The sequence below is a fragment of the Chelonia mydas genome, chromosome 1 (genome assembly GCF_015237465.2).
Source record: "Chelonia mydas isolate rCheMyd1 chromosome 1, rCheMyd1.pri.v2, whole genome shotgun sequence".
Lineage (NCBI taxonomy): Eukaryota > Metazoa > Chordata > Testudines > Cheloniidae > Chelonia > Chelonia mydas.
Genome location: NC_057849.1, coordinates 109,419,876 through 109,437,967, shown reverse-complemented (window position 1 = coordinate 109,437,967; position 18,092 = coordinate 109,419,876). Strand labels below are relative to the sequence as shown.

At 46.9% G+C, this 18,092-nt stretch overlaps 1 protein-coding gene across 4 annotated transcripts in view; it reads right to left on the bottom strand.

Moving 5' to 3' along the window:
- Positions 1-18,092, bottom strand: part of TMCO3 (transmembrane and coiled-coil domains 3) — a 71,533-nt gene that overhangs the window by 46,069 nt on the left and 7,372 nt on the right. For all 4 annotated transcript variants that reach the window (XR_005225133.2, XM_037897237.2, XM_037897243.2 and 1 more), the window contains exons 2-3: positions 16,878-17,058; positions 16,152-16,675 (exon numbers count right to left, since the gene is read on the bottom strand). Coding sequence is in view for 3 of the 4 variants with exons in the window: in XM_037897237.2 (XP_037753165.1) it covers positions 16,152-16,675; positions 16,878-16,932 (579 nt within the window). In the remaining variant the exon portion in view is untranslated. The remainder of the gene's footprint in view (positions 1-16,151; positions 16,676-16,877; positions 17,059-18,092) is intronic.

Genomic DNA, 18,092 nt, shown 5'->3' with positions numbered 1-18,092 from the left:
CTGAGGCGGGGAGCTCAAATGACGCCCCCATGCCCACTTGCTTGGGCCAAAACTTTGAAAGGTCTCAGTTCTGCCTTCTTCCTGTTCTACTCCTCTCATGGTACTGCTCTGCTACCTACCCCAATAAAGAAGAACTAACAACTTAAAATGCCTTGTTCAAAAATTAAGTAACACTTAACTTTCAAATGCCTGAACAGCAAATGTAACTTTTCTTGTCTGCATACTAAAACACTGGCATTTTTATCTGTTTGAATAATCAAAGTGGTCCTTTCCATGCCTTCTTGCTTACAAAGATTTGAACTGCTTCCTGAAGGTCCCCAGTCTGGGCCAGCTCATGATCTATTGAGATGGTTGCAAGGCCAACAAGCCTCTCCTGTGTCATTATGGAGCGTAGATGTGTTTTGATTAACTTCAGCTTGGAGAAGCTGCGTTCTCCACTGGCAACTGTTACAGGAAGTGTTAGAAGTATGCGCAGAGCAACAAAAGCATTTGGAAAGAGGGTGGTCATCTTCTTTGTGCACATATATTCCAGAACAGTCTTTGGAGTTGATCCTGCTGAAATGTATCTTGAAAGGGCTTTCAGATCATCACCTAAATCACTCGCATCAATATCACACACGTCATCATGTGTCAACACTGTCTCTAGTGCCCTGCTGGTGTAGGTCTTCTTCAGGTATAGTGAGGAGTTTTGGAATATCATACAACATCCCAAATACACTGCTGTGTTCCTTGAGCTGCATGAAATGTTCTCCGACTGTAAGGCACAATCTAGTACCTGGTTAAAGAATTCAACTTTGAATTGTTGTTTGGGGTCTCTTATGGGATTATCCCGTGCCTCGTAATCAAAATGCCTCCTTCTTCGGTGACACTTATATTCTTGAATGGGTGGGAAAATAGCTTCAGCGTGAAGATCCTCTGCCAACTTCTGTGCACTCTTCAGAACGTTTTGAAATCCCTCTTCTGACCGGTAAGACTGTAGGTATGACTTTGCTTTGCCCAGTTGTTCCGTTGCTCCAGATATATCAAGGTCAACACCTTGGATTCTTTTGTTTACAACATTTATTTCAAACAGTATGTCATGCCACAATACTAAGCTACACAGAAATCTGAAGTTATATATATTTCTGGTGATTCTATTTCCCTTTGCCACTGTTCTTCCACAAAAAGTTCCTGTCATTGCCATTATGGAGGATAATGCTAACTATGGCATCATCTATCTTCCCAATTTGGTGTTTGATAGGCTTTATCGCCTCCACTCGACTTTCCCATTGTGTGGCACTCGGTGGTTTCAGTGTCAGAGAGGATGTTGCTTCAAAATTTGCCATCGATGAGCTGATGCAGAGAAAAATACATAGATGCTTTGAATTACATTAAAAAATTCAGCAGCCTCACTGGAAGCTGATGCTGCATCACTGACCACCAAGTTCAAAGAATGAGAACTGCATGGGACAAAAAAAGCTTGACGGTTAAACTCTCGGATCCGTGTCTGCACTCCTCTGTTCTTTCCTCTCATGTTGGCACCATTATCGTAGCCCTGACCTCTCATGTCAGCTATCGCAATTCCCGTATCTTCCAGCTTTTTAAGAAGCACATTTGTCATACCAGCTCCTGTATCATCAATGCCAATAAATTCTAGAAAATGCTCTCTGACAGTCACTATTGCAGGGACATTTTCACTAGGTTCTGTTGTTGTTACAAGATGCACCATTAAAGTCATTTGTTCCGTATGGCTGACGTGAGGTGTGCAGTCCAGAATAAAGTAATATCTTGCTGACTTCAGATCTGCCACAATCTTCTGTTTGACTTTTGTTGCCAGTAACAGTATGAGCTCATTTTGAATTGTTTTTCCAAGGTAGGGGTGTGTGTACATTTCTTGGGTGGTGACTCTTCTTAGATGCTCCTGGTGTACAGCATCAAACTCAGCCATCAGCTCCACAATTGTAAGGAAGTGTCCACTGTTTGGCACATACAGCTGATCTGAAGCGCCACGCAGTGCTAGGTTTTGGGTAGCAAGCATTCTCACAATGGCAATGAGCCTTTTCAGAACATTTTGCCAGTAAAGAGACTCTGATGCAATCTTCTTTTGATGATCATCATCTATGGTGGCCTTTAACCTTAGTCTCATCTCAAGCTCTTTCCACCTATGGAATGCTCTCTGGCGATTTGCTGCCTTTTCATGGCATGTCAGATTTCTAGCCAGATTTTTCCAATCCTTTGTCCCGATGTGGCTGGAACATTAGACTGGAAGAGTTTGCAACAAAAACAGTAGGCAGCATTCTGGGTTTTTGAGTACATAAGCCATGGCCTCTCCACTTTGTCACCATTGGGGATTTCATGCCAGTAATGTGGTGGTTGGAAACTTCTATTTTCATTGTCTTTGGGGAACATGAAGTTTTTCACTTGATGTGGTCCATGCAGTACAAGGAAGTCCCCCAGGCTACTGCTCAAGTGGGTCCACAGTCCTGGATCATCTAGACTTAAGGAACTAAACTCAGCAGCAGCTGTTTCTTGTGCCTCCACCACACTCTTCTCTGATCTACATGCACATTCCTGAAGAAAAGTGGTTACATCCATTTGAGATGGAGATATGGATGCTGCAGTAGCTGCCAGGTCACCTGCACTCTGATAACTGGAAGATCAGGCATTTCCTCACCACTTACTGGGGCTGGAAGGCTCACCATGAACATTTGTGTCTATGTATCTCAGGAGAGCTCCTTTCTGCTTAGATAGAAAAACTTCCTTTGCTTTCTTTCTTTTTCTGAATGCTGCACCAGAGGGATGTTTTCTTCTTTCACTCATGACTGCTGTTCTGTGCCAGCTATAGCGGCTCTCATTCAGTTGAAGGGGACAACTAAGCAGGCTGGTAGCAGGGCCTGAGTGAGGGAAGCTATCAGTGACTTAAGGGCCTAACTGGCTCCTACTACTTCAGTTGACTGCCTGTTATCCTCAGGTGGGTTCAGGGAAGCAGCAGGAAACAGGAAGCTCCCTGAGAAGCTGGTGTTAATCAGTCCAGGCACCTGGGGGTGCTAGAGAAGTACATAAGAGGCTCCTCCTCCTCTCTCTCCCTGCAGCTCTCTGTTATTCCCTCTCACCTTTTCTCCAGCACAGCACTCCACCATCTCTGTGCATCTAGAGCAGAGAGAATACATATGCACCAGCAGCAGACACAATTTTCTACACTCTGGATCTTAGTGGTGCCCCCGAAAAGCCTGGTACCTGAGGCAGCTGCCTCAGGTCACCTTATGGTAAGGCCAGCCCTGCATGAAAAGCAAGTGCTGCTTCAAAGCTGCTGCTCTGAACAGACCTAGTCAAAAGCATAGGACAGTACACACACTGCACTGTGCCTCACATTGGCTGAAATGAGACACCAGACCACAAAATGGCAGAATCTGCACCAGTATTATCTGCACTTGAAAAATTTACACCACCTACTAGCCAGAGGACTGAACACCTAGAGATAGATATGCAAAATGAGGATGTAAGGTCTGAGGCATTTTTCTGAAGTCATATTAGGAGAGCAGCAGCCATAAGCCAAGAAGCACAAAGTGTCATCCTCACATTCCTTCCAAATTAGAATGATAAAATCATAGAATATTAGGGTTAGAAGAGACCTCAGGAGATCTAGTCCAATGCCCTGCTCAAAGCAGGACTAACACCCACTAAATCATCCCAGCTAAGGCTTTGTCAAGCTGGGCCTTAAAAACCTCTAAGGATGGAGATTCTACCACCACCCTAGGTAACCCATTCCAGTGCTTCACCACCCTCCTAGTGAAATAGTGTTTCCAAATATCCAACCTAGACCTCCCCCACTGTAACTTGAGACCATTACTCCTTGCTCTGTCATCTGCCACCACTGAGAACAGCTGAGCTCCATCCTCTTTGGAACCTCCCTTCAGGTAGTTGAAGGCTGCTATCAAATCCCCCCTCACTCTCCTCTTCTGCAGACTAAATAGGCCCAGTTCCCTCAGCCTCTCCTCATAAGTCATGTTCCCCAGCCCCCTAATCATTTTTGTTGCCCTCCGCTGGACTCTCTCCAATTTGTCCACATCCCTTCTGTAGTGGGGGACCAAAACTGGACAATACTCCAGGTGTGGCCTCACCAGTGCCAAATAGAGAAGAGTAATCACTTCCCTTAATCTGCTGGCAATGCTCCTACTAATACAGCCCAATATACCATTGGCCTTCTTGGCAATGAGGGCACACTGCTGACTCATCCAGCTTCTCGTACACTGTAATTCCCAGGTCCTTTTCTGCAGAACTGCTGCTTAGCCAGTTGGTCCCCAGCCTGTAGCGGTGCATGGGATTCTTTCTTCCTAAATGCAGGACTCTGCACTTGTCCTTGTTGAACCGCATCAGATTTCTTCTGGCCCAATCCTCCAATTTGTCTAGATCACTCTGGACCCTATCCCTACCCTCCAGCGTATCTACCTCTCCCCCAAGCTTAGTGTCATCTGCGAACTTGCTGAAGGTGCAATTAATCCCATCATCCAGATCACTGATAAAGATGTTGAACAAAACTGGCCCCAGGACCGACCCCTGGGGCATTCCACTTGATACCAGCTGCCAACTAGACACTGAGCCATTGAGCACTACCCATTGAGCCTGACAATCTAGCCAGCTTTCTATCCACCTTATAGTCCATTCATCCAAACCATACTTCCTAACTTGCTGGCAAGAATACTGCGGGAGACCACATCAAAAGCTTTGCTAAAGTCAAGATATATCTCATCCACCGCTTCCCCATATCCACAGAGCCAGTCATCTCATCATAGAAGGCAATCAGGTTAGTCAGGCATGATTTGCCCTTGGTGAATCCATGTTGACTGTTCCTGATCACCTTCCTCTCCTCCAAGTGCTTCAAAATGGATTCCTTGAGGACCTGCTCCATGATTTTGGCGGGGACTGAAGTGAGGCTGACCAGTCTGTAGCTCCCTGGATTCTCTTTCTTCCCTTTTTTTAAAATATGGGCACTATATTTGCCTTTTTCCAATTGTCCAGGACCTCCCCCAATCGCCACGAATTTTCAAAGATAATGGCCGATGTGATTGCAGAGCCACGTGCCAACTCCCTCAGCACCCTTGGATGCATTAGATCTGGACCCATGGAGTTGTGCACGTCCAGCTTTTCTAAATAGCCCTTAACCTGTTCTTTCACCACTGAGGGCTGCTCACCTCCTCCCCATCCTGTGTTGCCCAGTGCAGCAGACTGGGAGCTGACCTTGTCTGTGAAGACCGAGGCAAAAAAAGTATTGAGTACTTCAGCTTTTTCCACAACATCTGTCACTATGTTGCCTCCCGCATTCAGTAAGGGTCCCACACTTTCCCTGACCTTTTCCTTGTTGCTAACATGCCTGTAGAAACCCTTCTTGTTACCCTTCACATGCCTTGCTAGCTGCAACTCCAATTGTGCCTTGGCCTTCCTGATTACACCCGTGCATGCTCTAGCAATATTTGTATACTCCTCCCTAGTCATCTGTGCTAATTTCCACTTCTTGTAAGCTTCCTTTTTGAGTTTAAGCTCACCGAACATTTCACTGTTAAGCCAAGCTGGTCGCCTGCCATATTTGCTATTCTTCCTGCCCATCAGTTCCCTAAGGGAGTCTAAGTCTGCTTTTCTTAAGTCCAGGGTCCATATTTTGCTACTCTCCTTTCTTCCTTTTGTGAGGATCCTGAACTCAACAAATCTCAGGGTCACTGCTGCCTAGGTTGCCACCCACTTCTACTTCCCCCACCAATTCTTCCCCGTTTGTAAGCAGCAGGTCAAGAAGAGCACGGCCTCTAGTCGATTGCTCCAGCACTTGTACCAGGAAGTTGTCCCCAACACTCTCCAAATACTTCCTGGATTATCAAAACAAACAATGTAATATTGGGCTGTTAAGAAGGACCCCTCGTAATAGTACCAACCATCCTCAGATAAGCAAGGAATCTCTTAAAATGTTTAAAGAAAACTGTGTTTGATGGCATTCTAATCTGGCAAAGAATCACTTAACAGTGGTGGGTGTGAAATCTCTACTTCTGTATTGTTTTGCTTTTATGGTCCCCACTTCTCTATTGTTTATCTGTATGGTTCCTGTCTGGTTCTTTGATTGTTTCTGTCTATTGGATAATTAATTTTACAAGATTTAAATAAACTGAAGTGGTGGGGTATGATTGGGTGAAGAATTATTTCGTAATATGTTAGGATTGGTCAAAGAATTCTTTTGTAATATCTTAGTAAACTGATTTGTTAAGGTATAGCTAAGCAGGACTCAATTTGTGCTGGAAATGGCCCAACTTGATCATCATACACATTGTAAGGAGAGTGACCACTTTAGATAAGCTATTACCAGCAGGAGAGTGGGGTGGGAGGAGGTATTGTTTCATGGTCTCTGTGTATATAATGTCTTCTGCAGTTTCCACAGTATGCATCCGATGAAGTGAGCTGTAGCTCACGAAAGCTTATGCTCAAATAAATTGGTTAGTCTCTAAGGTGCCACAAGTACTCCTTTTCTTTTTGCGAATACAGACTAACACGGCTGTTACTCTGAAACCTACATAAACAGGTTGAAGAAAGAGACCAGCTTGGAAGGAAAAAGAAAGGAAAAGGGAAGGAGGAGGCAAGACCTAAAAGAAGAAGAACTCACTCACCCCCCCCCACCAAGAGGCAGCCTAAAATCAGAGCTGCTAAGAATCCTTTGCACAACCGCTTTGACATGCGGCAACCAGAACCGAGATGAGACCGACCTTGCCTGGCCAACAAGGAAAGTCTGCCTACATGATCAGGATTGGTGAGCATAGCACTTTATGCTTAGCATGTGTACTTTGCTTGGTAATTGTTAATAAATAGATTATAAGGCTATTACTGCGTAAGGCTCTTTCACTGGTAAAAAGATCCTGCAAACCCACAGACAGGGCCATCCCAAGCTATTCTGGGGCCCTACACAGCTCCCCTGCGCGGAGGAGAAGGCCTCCGGGGGGGAGGGGGGAGAGACGGACTGGCCCCAGGCCTCCGCAGGGGGAGGGGGCAGGGCTGGCTTGGGGGGGGGGGGAGGGGGCAGGGCTGGCTTGGGGGGGGGGGGGGAGGGGAACCGCCCCCCAGCACTCAGCAGCAGCATGGCAGGGGTCGGGTTGCTGTACTTCCTGCCACCAGTGAGCGCAGGCCCAGGCCTGCTGCAGTCCTCAGGGGCGGGGCTGGGGCACAGCAGGGGCGGGAAGAGGTGGGACTAACGCGGGGCAGGGGCCATGGGAAGAGGCATAGCAGGCGCTGGAGCAGCATGCAGCTGCACAGGGCACCAGAAAATTTGGTGCCCCAAATTTCCTGGTGACCTACGCAGCTGCGTACTTTGCGTATGGGTAGGGACGGCTCTGCCCACAGAAGAGTATGCCCTGAGCCCTAGGAACTAGGTAAGGGTGTGTGCCTTTTGCCTGGAGCCCTACGAACTGAGAAAGGGTAGGGGTGCCTAAATCAACCAGGGTACTCCTTGAGCCTTAGGAACTGGGTAAAGGTGAGTGCCCTAGAGTGTGTGCGTAACAAGAATGGGACCCATAGATGCCAACTTTTCCCGGCACCGGTGGGTGCTCAACCCCTCCCGCCCCGAAGCCACCCCCACCCCCATTCCAACCCCTTCCCCAAAGTCCCCGCCCCCTCCCTGACCCTATTGGACTCCTTCCCCAAATACCCACCCCGGCCCTGCCTCTTCCCCGAGCATGCCGCATTCCCCCTCCTCCCCGCTCCCTCCCAGCGCTTTCGCAGAGGCAAGCGCTGGGAGCTAGGGGGAGAAGCGGAACCACGGTGCACTCAGGGGATGAGGTAGAGGCGGAGCGGAGACAGAGGTGAGCTGGGGTGCGGCGGGGGGGGGCAGGGAGCTGCCAGTGGGTGCAGAGCACCCACCAATTTTTCCCCATGGGTGCTCCAGCCCCAGAGCACCCACGGTGTCGGAACCTCTGATGGGACCCATCAGCAAGATTTAAGGGCAATCCCCTGCTGAGAACCCACCCTCTGCTGTTAGGGAAAGGGGAGAGTGGTAGAATTACTATTAGTATATGTCCCTGGACCCTGCTTGGCAGCTTTGTCTTTTGTATCAGCATCTGGCTAGTAGGTGCCTGGTAATCTGAAGTTACTCAAAGATAGAAGGACCTTTCGGTCACTTCTGTCCTCCATAGTTTTCTGCTGTAAGAAAGAGTCAAAGGCAGAAGAATGGAAGACATAAGAAGCCTCCAGTACTGTACCCTGTCCCAGCCTTCTCTTTTGGCTCTCCTTTGTGAATTACAAACTTTTTTCAATTAACAACAATATGAAACTGACATGACACTCAGGAGCTAGAAGCTATATGCTTCAGCCTACTAAGAGTAAGAGGTGAAGACAGTAGGCCACAGACACCCAGAAGTTTGGCTTTTGCACCTAACATCCCACTGGGAAAGTGAAAAAGTGCTTCCTAGAATACATCAATATTAACTAAGGAATTCACACATTTAATACAAATAAACTAGAACAAAACTGGAATAATGTGCAAACAAGTAACCTTAAACCTACCTCATGTAAACTTCGCTCTCTTTTCAACAACCATTTTCCAGAGTCATCTCTCATTATTCTGCTTTATATAAGATTGTTAAATCACCATACTAATATTTTACAAATATAAGAAAAGGGAGGGTTTAAAATAATCTACTTGTCCCAAGTGAGTAGGAAGCTTGACATGACACACAAGGGGAACACCCTCCACTTCAGCAGAATCTAAGCTTTCTTAAAAACAAAACAAAAAAAACCACGCTTCTAGATTTTATAGTTCTAAAGAATCTTCAAAATGTGACTAAAATGTAATATAATGTAGTGATTTATTCCCAAGCCTGCAGACAGATCTCTCCAGTACCTCTTTTGCTACTAGTACCCTTGCCAAGCAGCAGGAGAGTGAAATGTGTAAGATTCTGATTAGCTTCACAGCTTTTTAGAACTAGATCCAAAGGGAAAACTGATGTTTTAGTTTGCTGATAGTTCCAAATAACTTTAAAAAAAATCTTTTAGAATCAGATGAAAGGTGTCATTTTAACTGAGCTTTTTTTTTTTTTTTTTTTTTTTCTTTTTAAACATTTTTTAGGGTTTTTTGTAATTAAACTTGAGACAATTTCTAGATAAAAAGTCATTTTGAATCAAAAAATAAAAAAAGTTTCATTTTTAAAATGTCAGAGAAACATTCTGATTTTCTCAATTCATTTTTTTTAAAACTAGAACAATTCACGAAATGGTTTGGTTGATGTGAATGTGCATTTTTTCACCTAAAAATGTTTTGTACAGCAGTGAAATTGTCAAAAATCGTGTTAATTTCATAACAATTGCCACAGCTCCAGAAAGCTATATGCTGCAGAGGCCATCTCCTGCACTTCCATTAAGCACTGGCATAGAGACATGCTAAGCGCTTGGCTGGAGAACACTGTGTTCAAGGTACTCTCTACCAAACTTTCCATACCCCTCATTCCCCATGTTCAGAGAACAGACTCTCCATGAGTGTCTCAGCTTGCATCCTACCCTGTGTTCACATCACTCCTTGCACCTCCTTCTTGGATACCTCAGTCTCTTGCATCATCTATGCCAGTGGTCCTCAACCTTTTTGGGCTCAGGGCCTATTTATAAATGTTTATTGCCTGTTGTGAGCCATTAAATAGTCTGGGGATAGAGGCCCTGGGGCAGAGCCATAACTAGGCATTTTAGCGCCCAGGGCAAGCAAGTATATTTGCACCTCCTACTAGAGGTGAAGTGAGGGGATGGGAGGGGGTACACAGGGTCATGTGCCCACCCCACCCCCAGGTTTTTTGGTTGTGCCCCCCTGCAACCCACTCAGGCTGGGTGGCCCGCTAAGGTGAGTCAGGGATGGAGGTCGTGATGCAGGCAAACCAACTTAGATTAAAGGCAATAGGCAGTTCACCTGCCTGTGAACCTCAGAGGAACGTCAAGAGGTATTGTAACGTGCAAAGCAACTCACTCGTAACATCTGTAAAAATCTTGTAAAATTTGATCTGTTAATTTTGGCAATATCCTGTTGCTTATTTGTTATTAAGCATGCCCTATAGTGAATAACCCTAGATCAGAAGAAATACTAATGTTATTGTATCCACTTGTCTACGAACCTATTGGTTGCTAATGTTACTGTATCCACTTGTTAGACTAGAAGAAAGCCACGCTGTGTTTACATGGCACGTGCCCCATTAATTACATTTACGCTAAGTCTACCTGTGATTGTTGTCTGTATATTTAATTAATCCTGGAGCAATAATGTGTGTTACTGATTAGTTGTGAATTCATTTGATGCGTAAAACTGCATGAAAGCTAAATTTTTTTTACTATCACATTGTTCCCGTTTATCTATATCCATTTGTCTAAAGTTGCTCAGCAAGGAGGAACATTGTTGAGCACACAACACCTATGCTTTGAAGTCAAAGGGAAATCTAGGGACACATGCTGTGCTAATAACACTTGACAGGCTATATTCTACTATAAATACTGGATGCTGGGAATGTCCTGACATCTTTGATCTTTTTGGATGCTGTCAGGTAGCTTTCTAGATACAAGACAGAGTTCCGCAAATCCACTTTGGAAAAACCCTGAGAGAATTTGTGAAAAGACCCTATGAGACTGGCAGATTGCTACATCACTGCTTTTATTTTGAACCTAAAAACCCTAATTCACTTGAAATGTATTTTATTTGCTTTAAACTTGCTATGACTCTCATTGCTTTTTCCTAACTAATAAGTCTTTAGTTTTAGTTTACTAAAGGATTGGCTACAGCAGAGGTTGGCAACCTATGGCACGCGTGCCAAACATGGCACGCGAGCCAATTTTTAATGGCACACTGCTGTCTGCCAGGGACAGCAGCGTGCAATTAAAAATCCTGCCCACCCCCTCCCACCGCTCTCTCCTTGCAGGGAAGGCAAGCTTCCCCCTCCCCTTCCCCCAGCGTGCTGGGTTCTTGCCCCTCCTCCTCCCTGCGGCTGATCAGCTGACGGCCCTTGCTATGGAGGGGAGAGGGAAAAGGAGAGCCGCAGCGCTCTCGAGCTCTCTGCTCCGGGGACGTTGGGGAAAAGGGTGGAATTGGCATATCCCCTCCAGCCCCCGGCCTTGAGCTGCTCAGGGCAGGGGGCTGGGGGCACCCCCACGACCCCAGCCCATACCCCCAGCCCTCTGCCCTGACCCCTGCACCCCCCACACACCCTAGCCCCGTGCCCTGGCCCCTGCACCCCACACATCCCCACCCTGAGCACCAAACGGGAGCTCCTGCACACACACACCCCCCCCCCCCAGCCCTCTGCCCTGACCCCTGCACCCCCGCGACCCCAGCCCATACCCCCAGCCCTCTGCCCTGACCCCTGCACCCCCCACACACCCTAGCCCCGTGCCCTGGCCCCTGCACCCCACACATCCCCACCCTGAGCACCAAACGGGAGCTCCTGCACACCCCCCCCCCCAGCCCTCTGCCCTGACCCCTGCACACCCCAGCCCCGTGCCCTGATCCCTGCACCCCCCCCCAAACCCAGCCCTGACTCCAGTACCCCCCACTCATACCCAGCCCCCTGTCCTGACTCCTGCCCCCCACAGCCCCAGCTGCCCCACACCCTGTGCCCTGACTCTTGCACCCCCACATCCACATCCCCACCCCCACCCTGAACATCAAACGGGAGCTCCTGCACACACACACACCCACATTCCCATCTGCACCCCTCGCACCAAATGGGAGCTGCCCAGGTAAGCACTCTACACCCAAACCTCCTGCCCCAACCCTGAGCCCCCTCCCTCATTCTAGCTCCTGGCCAGACCCTGCACCCCAATCCCCAGCCTGCTCCTTCACCCCCAGCCCTGTTCTCAGCGCACTCCCACCCTCAGCTCAGTGCAGAGAGAGGAAGAGAATGGGCCAGAACCAGGGAGAAAGTAGGTACCTACTCTGTGTGGACAGGCCAGGACCCCAGACTGGCAGCGGGCTGAGCGGGACCGGCAGCTGGGACCCTGGCTGGCAGGAGCCGGCGGATGGAACCCCAGACCAGCAGCGAGCTGAGCTGCTCAGGGGTCCTGGCCGCCGGCACCGCTCAGCCTGCTGCCGGCCCCTTGCCAGCCAGAGTCCCAGCCACAGGCCCCGCTCAGCCCGCTGCCGTCCTAGGTGAACAGAAACCCAGGCCAGCAGTGGGCTTAGCGTGCCAGCGGTGTAAGATCAGCATTTTAATTTAATTTTAAAGGAAGCTTCTTAAACATTTTGAAAACCTTGTTTACATACAATAGTTTAGTTATAGAATATACAGACTTATAGAGAGAGACTTTCTAAAAAACGTTAAAATGTAGTATTGGCACGCGAAACCTTAATTTAAAGTGAATAAATGAAGACTCAGCACACCACTTCTAAAAGGCTTCCGACCCCTGGGCTACAGCATTGCCTTTGGTGAGATCTAGAGAATATTCTGACCTGGGGAAAGTGACTGGCCTTTTGGGGCTGGAAGTAACCAAATGTGGCTCCACAGTAAAACTAATATAGTGATCCCGGAGGACTATACCACCAGTCTGGGGTGTCTGCCCTGATTTCTGAAAGTCAGACCAGAGTTTGGCACTCTTAGCAGTGAGCCACTCCAGACACCAACACAGAGGTGATGATCCCTTTCCAAGCCTTGGCCCCACCGAGCCCCACCACACACCCTGGACGGCTGCCCCGCTCTGGTTGCAGTCCTGCCCTAGAGTGGTTTCGGTCGGATCCTGCCCTCCGGGGGAATTGAGTCCTGCCTGACACATCCCACAGTAGCGGCTCCTGCAGCTCCTGTGCTATGGGGCTGACTGGACTTGGCTCTTTGCTCTGGGTGTTGCAACCTCCAGGGTTGCAGCACTGCTCAGGTTTGGCTCTGCCACCCTCAACTGGACCAAATTTGTGAGAGTGGAGTTGTGACCTGGCTCACAGGGTTGTTTTCCTTGCCCGCTCTCCAACCATTATTGTAGAAAATATAATCAGAAATGTTCTGATGTTTACAAGATAGGAGGGAAGAAAATGGGAGAGAATTGTCGTGGAAGGGAGCAGAAGAGAGGAAGAGTATCTAGTTCACAAGAGAATTAGATAAATTCACGGAAGCTAGGTCAATCAATGGTGGGCAAACTACAGCCCGGGGGCCACATGCAGCCCTTAGAAGTTTTAACCTGGCCCTTGAGCTCTAGCCGGGGAGCAGGATCCAGGGCTTGCCCCGCTTCATGCGTGCCGTGGCCAGGAACTGCGGCCAATGGGAGCTGCAGGGGCGGTGCCCTGATAACAGGGCAGCGTGCAGAGCCACCTAGCCCTGCCTCTGCATAGCAGCTGGAAGAGGGACATGCCGCTGCTTCTGGGAGCTGCTTGAGGTAAGTGCTGCCCAGAGCCTGCACTCCTGCCCCCCTCCCACACCCCGACCCCCTGCCCCAACCCTGATCCTCCTCCCATCCTCCAAACCCTCCTGCCCCAGCCTGGAGCCCCCTCCCGCACCCTGAACTCATTTCTGGCCCCACCTCAGAGCCCGCATCCCCAGCCGGAGCCCTGACCCCGTCCCGCACTCCAGCCCCCAATTTCATGAGCATTCATGGCCCACCATATAATTTCCATACTCAGATGTGGCCCTCAGGCCAAAAAAAAAGTTTGCCCACCCCCACCCTAGCCTCTATTTGCCAGAAGCTGGGAATGAGCGACAGAGAATGGATCACTTGATGATTACCTGTTTTGTTCATTCCCTCCGAGACACCTGGCATTGGCCACTGTTGGAAGACAGGATACCGGGATAGATGGACCTTTGGTCTGACCCAGTATGGCCGTTCTTATGTGGTTGAAGTGCCATTCATTCAAATTTGGCCTACCCAGGCTCCCATCATCATGACAGCTGGGCCAAAGCTGAATGGTGCTGGGACCCCAGAAGTTGCAGTGCCTGGAGCAAGGAGGTGAGCCCAGCCAGCCCTGTGGGACAGGAACCCCTTTGAAACATTCTGGTGACTCAATTTTGGGTTCTGACCTACGGGGCTGAGAAACCCTGATCTATGCCCCTGTTCTGCCTCCAGGTCTCCAGCACTTACATCCCCTGCAAGGATTGCCCAGTCACATAAGCCATGTCCTCCTCACACTCTTCCCCTCTTCTCCGCCTTCCACGACAACTCACTTCCATTTCCTTCCCTACTATCTTGTAAACATGAGAACATTTCTGATTAGATGGAGAGGGGGCAAGGAAAACAAGAGGATTACAGTGAATGTGCCCAAGGAAGCACGGCATGTAACTCCACTATAATGGCACTTTCTCTCGATGGGAGACTGACAGGGTCAGCGGGGTATAAGCTGACCTGTAGGACTGCTGAGCCCTCCAAACTCACCAACCTGGGCTGGCTGCCTCTCACACAGTGATGCTGATGTCAAGCTACAACCCTCTGACAGATTCTGCATTCACACCGCCGTCCACAGGTGGAGACGCACCCAACTGAGTTACATAAATGATCTCCCTGCCACTTATGAACCATCAATAAAGGCTCTAGCCAATTCCCCCAGGTCTCCAGCATTGCGCCCCAGAAATACACCATCTTGCACTGCTCAGCGTTCTCTTGAACAATGCAAACCCATTAATAAGTTTGCCACTTCCTCATAGGAAAGTGGACATGCACCAGTCTTTGTAATCTGAGCTGAGAATCCCCTAGCATTTAAACCAAAAACACACTGTTTTAGGTAAATTATAAAACAGATGTATTAAGTACAGAGAGATAGATTTTAAGTGATTATAAGTAACAGGCATAGAGAGCAAACTTGGTTACTTAAACAAAAATAAACTCTCAGTCTAAATTCTAAGTTAAAGAGACTAAGCAAGATTTGAATCAAGCAGTGTCTCACCCTGACAGCTGGTACAAGCAGCTGACAGTTCCTCAATACCCAGACTGGGACCAAATTCCACAGTTCAAAAAGTCTTTTCCTTCCAGAAGATTTTCCAGGTGTTGAGATGGGGGTCGGGGGGGCAGAGGCCAAGTGATGATGTCACTGTCTCTCTTTTTACACCTTCTTCTAGCTGCTAGAAAGATCCTCGCTGTGGCATTGGGGTCAGTCAGTTCCCATTGGTCAAGCAGTCTCCATCATGTACGTGCCTTCTGTAAGGAGCCTCTGGGATAGTAGATTGTTTTCTTAATGGGCCATCAACGTCCTTCTGGCCAGTGATGGGTGCTCCTTTGTCCTTATGAAAGTCTCATTGTCAGAGTCTCACAACATATTTCAATAGCACATATTGCAATACTTCATAATTCCACAAACACTGATAGTACAAACAATCCAACAGATTATTAATGTTCAATAGATTAAGACTTTTAAAATGATACCTCGCCAGGCATGCATTTGAACCAAACATATCCTAATCATATCACAGTAGTGAATATGGGTTTCCAGAGTGCTACTTTGAGGTACAGAGTGTCACAGAGACCTGCTGTGGTTCCCCAGAGAGCAGCCCTGCTTCGACAAATTTTTCCACAATCTGAGTAAGTTTCCGAGACCTGAAGAAGAGCTCTGTATAAGCGCGAAAGCTTGTCTCTCTCACCAACAGAAGTTGGTGCAATAAAAGATATTACCTCACCCACCTTGTCTCTCTAAATTTTGCCAGGTCTGTTGGACTGGAGCTCCCTTTGGTAGACCTTAACAGATCAAGGTGAGGCTGGAGAGCCACAATAGTCAGTGAAACACTCATGCTTCACTATCACACTTCTGTGCTTTAAAGTGATTATTTTATAAAGAAGGCAATCTCAGTTGCCCTGTCTTGACACAAAGAAGTGCAGTTATGACAAAGAATGCTATATTACTGCCAAAGTATATGAATAGTCTCACCTCTCATATTCCTTTGCCTTCTAAAGTAATGCTGGAGTTGGGAGTTACAGGGGTTCTCAGACTGTTTTTTATAACTAATTATTAACCTTCTCTAAATTTCAATAATGAATATTTTCAACTCCCTGTAACTACTACATTACTTCTAACTTATCTGAGGAGAACAGATTTACTGCTAGCTTTGCTCAAAATTCCATCTTTACACTAGGAATAAGTGTTGAAAGTTCGGTATAGATCCATATTTTTCATACAAAACAAAGAATTTAAACCTCTTTAATCATTAGAAATCCCTATGAAACCTTCACCATATTACCCTCCATAATGCATTAGTAAAATCGGAAAGTACTACCTTTATTGCAGCTTCTCTCAAGGCCTCCAATCGCTGTCTACTACTTTCTTTCATGTTTACAACATCTTTGTAGTCACCTTGAAGGGCTCTTTGGAGTCCATGGATTGCTTGAAAGACTGAATTTTCACTTTCATTCAGCTCCTTCTGGAAAATTTCAAATGTGTGCACCTGAAAAAGTTTCTCTTCATCTGACAGCCCCACGTCCTTTTCCACTGATCTTATTGCATTTTTTAGTTTGTTGAGAACCACGTTCTTTTGACGAAGGAGCCCAGATAGCTTTCTGCAGTTTTCTAAGACCCATTGTTTTCTCTGTGTGACAGCAGCACCTTTCCCACGATGCAGCTTTATTGCATGCTTTACTACATCTTCATGCTCCGCAGTGTTCAATAACTGGCAGCAAAGCAGTGAAATCAATATCCATAGAGAATTAAATTCAATTGCCTTCATTGTATTGCTGTATACAACCAGGAACAGTCCAAAGCCTTCTATAACATGCTCTTTGCATTTCGAATATACATGTTGTGCTGAAAGATAATACACATTAGCTGTCAAACATGGTTCAGTATTGGGCCACTGGATCAAATACAATTTAAAAAAAAAGTCTCAAATGAAGTCTAATGAAAAGTGTGAGTTCTCCCTGATCAATAGATAGTCAAAACCACCAAATCTTTCTGGTTTAGTAACATTTTTATTTTCCTGGGCTACCTGTTCTCTAAAACATAATACCTTGCTTTAAATCCATCAAGCTGTAAAGCTTAGCAGTACCACACTGGTCACTCATGCTTCTTTTGGATGAGATGCAGACTGTTTCTTTAAACTTATTTGTTAAGATAAGGGTTGGACTTAGTTACTAGTATGTAAGTTTGCTCTTTTTACAATATCCATGAACCATCTGTGGTTTTCAAGCCTACATTTAAAAAAAAAAAAAAGCCATTGTCAAATTATGGATAGCACCTCAACATATAATAGCTGCTTTATAGAAGACACAGAAAAACAAATTCTTTGCCTCAAAGAGACTACAATATAAATCATGCTTGCAAAATTCTCATTTCACATAGGACAGATAGCAATGATATTTTCCTGACGTTTTGTCATTTCCAGCTTGAGACAGACTTGGACCAATTTCCCTAAGCTATCCCAGTATCTCTCAACATCATTTTTCAGTGCCTTTTGAGGAAAACATTGTAAAATGTCAGTCAATATCACTTATAAACCAAACTCCTAGTGCTGATAATAAATAATTCAAACTAAACATTTGAAAAGATTGTCAAAATTATGTGTCTTTAGCACTAACTATGGTAGGATTTCAAATAATGGACAAAGGATGTGCACAGTCTGCATTAGTTCAGAAATTATGTGCAAACATGGTACCCACTAAAGGCCTTAGATTTCCTTAAAAAAAAATAAAAGGACGTATTTGCCATCTAAACATGCCATTCTAGAATTGCAGAATTTAATTTAAATTTTAGCAAATTTCAGTAGAACAGGTAAATAATTGCCTTAATATTTAGCTGCAATTTTGAACTCTGGTGCAATAACCATAGTCAAGAAAGATTACAAGTACAAATAACTTGATCAGTCCAACTGAGACACCACCTCTCTACTCATGATACACTGCCAATTACAATGAGCAGAGTTAATGATGCTAACAGGGCCGTCCTTAGGCATACGCAGCACACACGGCTGCGTAGGGCACCCGAAAATTTGAGGCACCATTCTCCTCACTGACCATGGCTGGAATCCTCTCTTCTCCGGCTCCTCGCCCATGCTGGGCCAGTGGGCTTCTTCCCGCCCCCACCCCTGCCACCTCCCTCACTTGGTCCTCAGCTGGCCGGCGGAGGGCTCCAGTCTCCGGCTCTGCTACACCAGCCCCGGGGAGCCCAGAGTGGCGCAGCTGGTCACTGGCGGCCCAGCGCACCACCGCCCTGAGCAGAGTCCCTC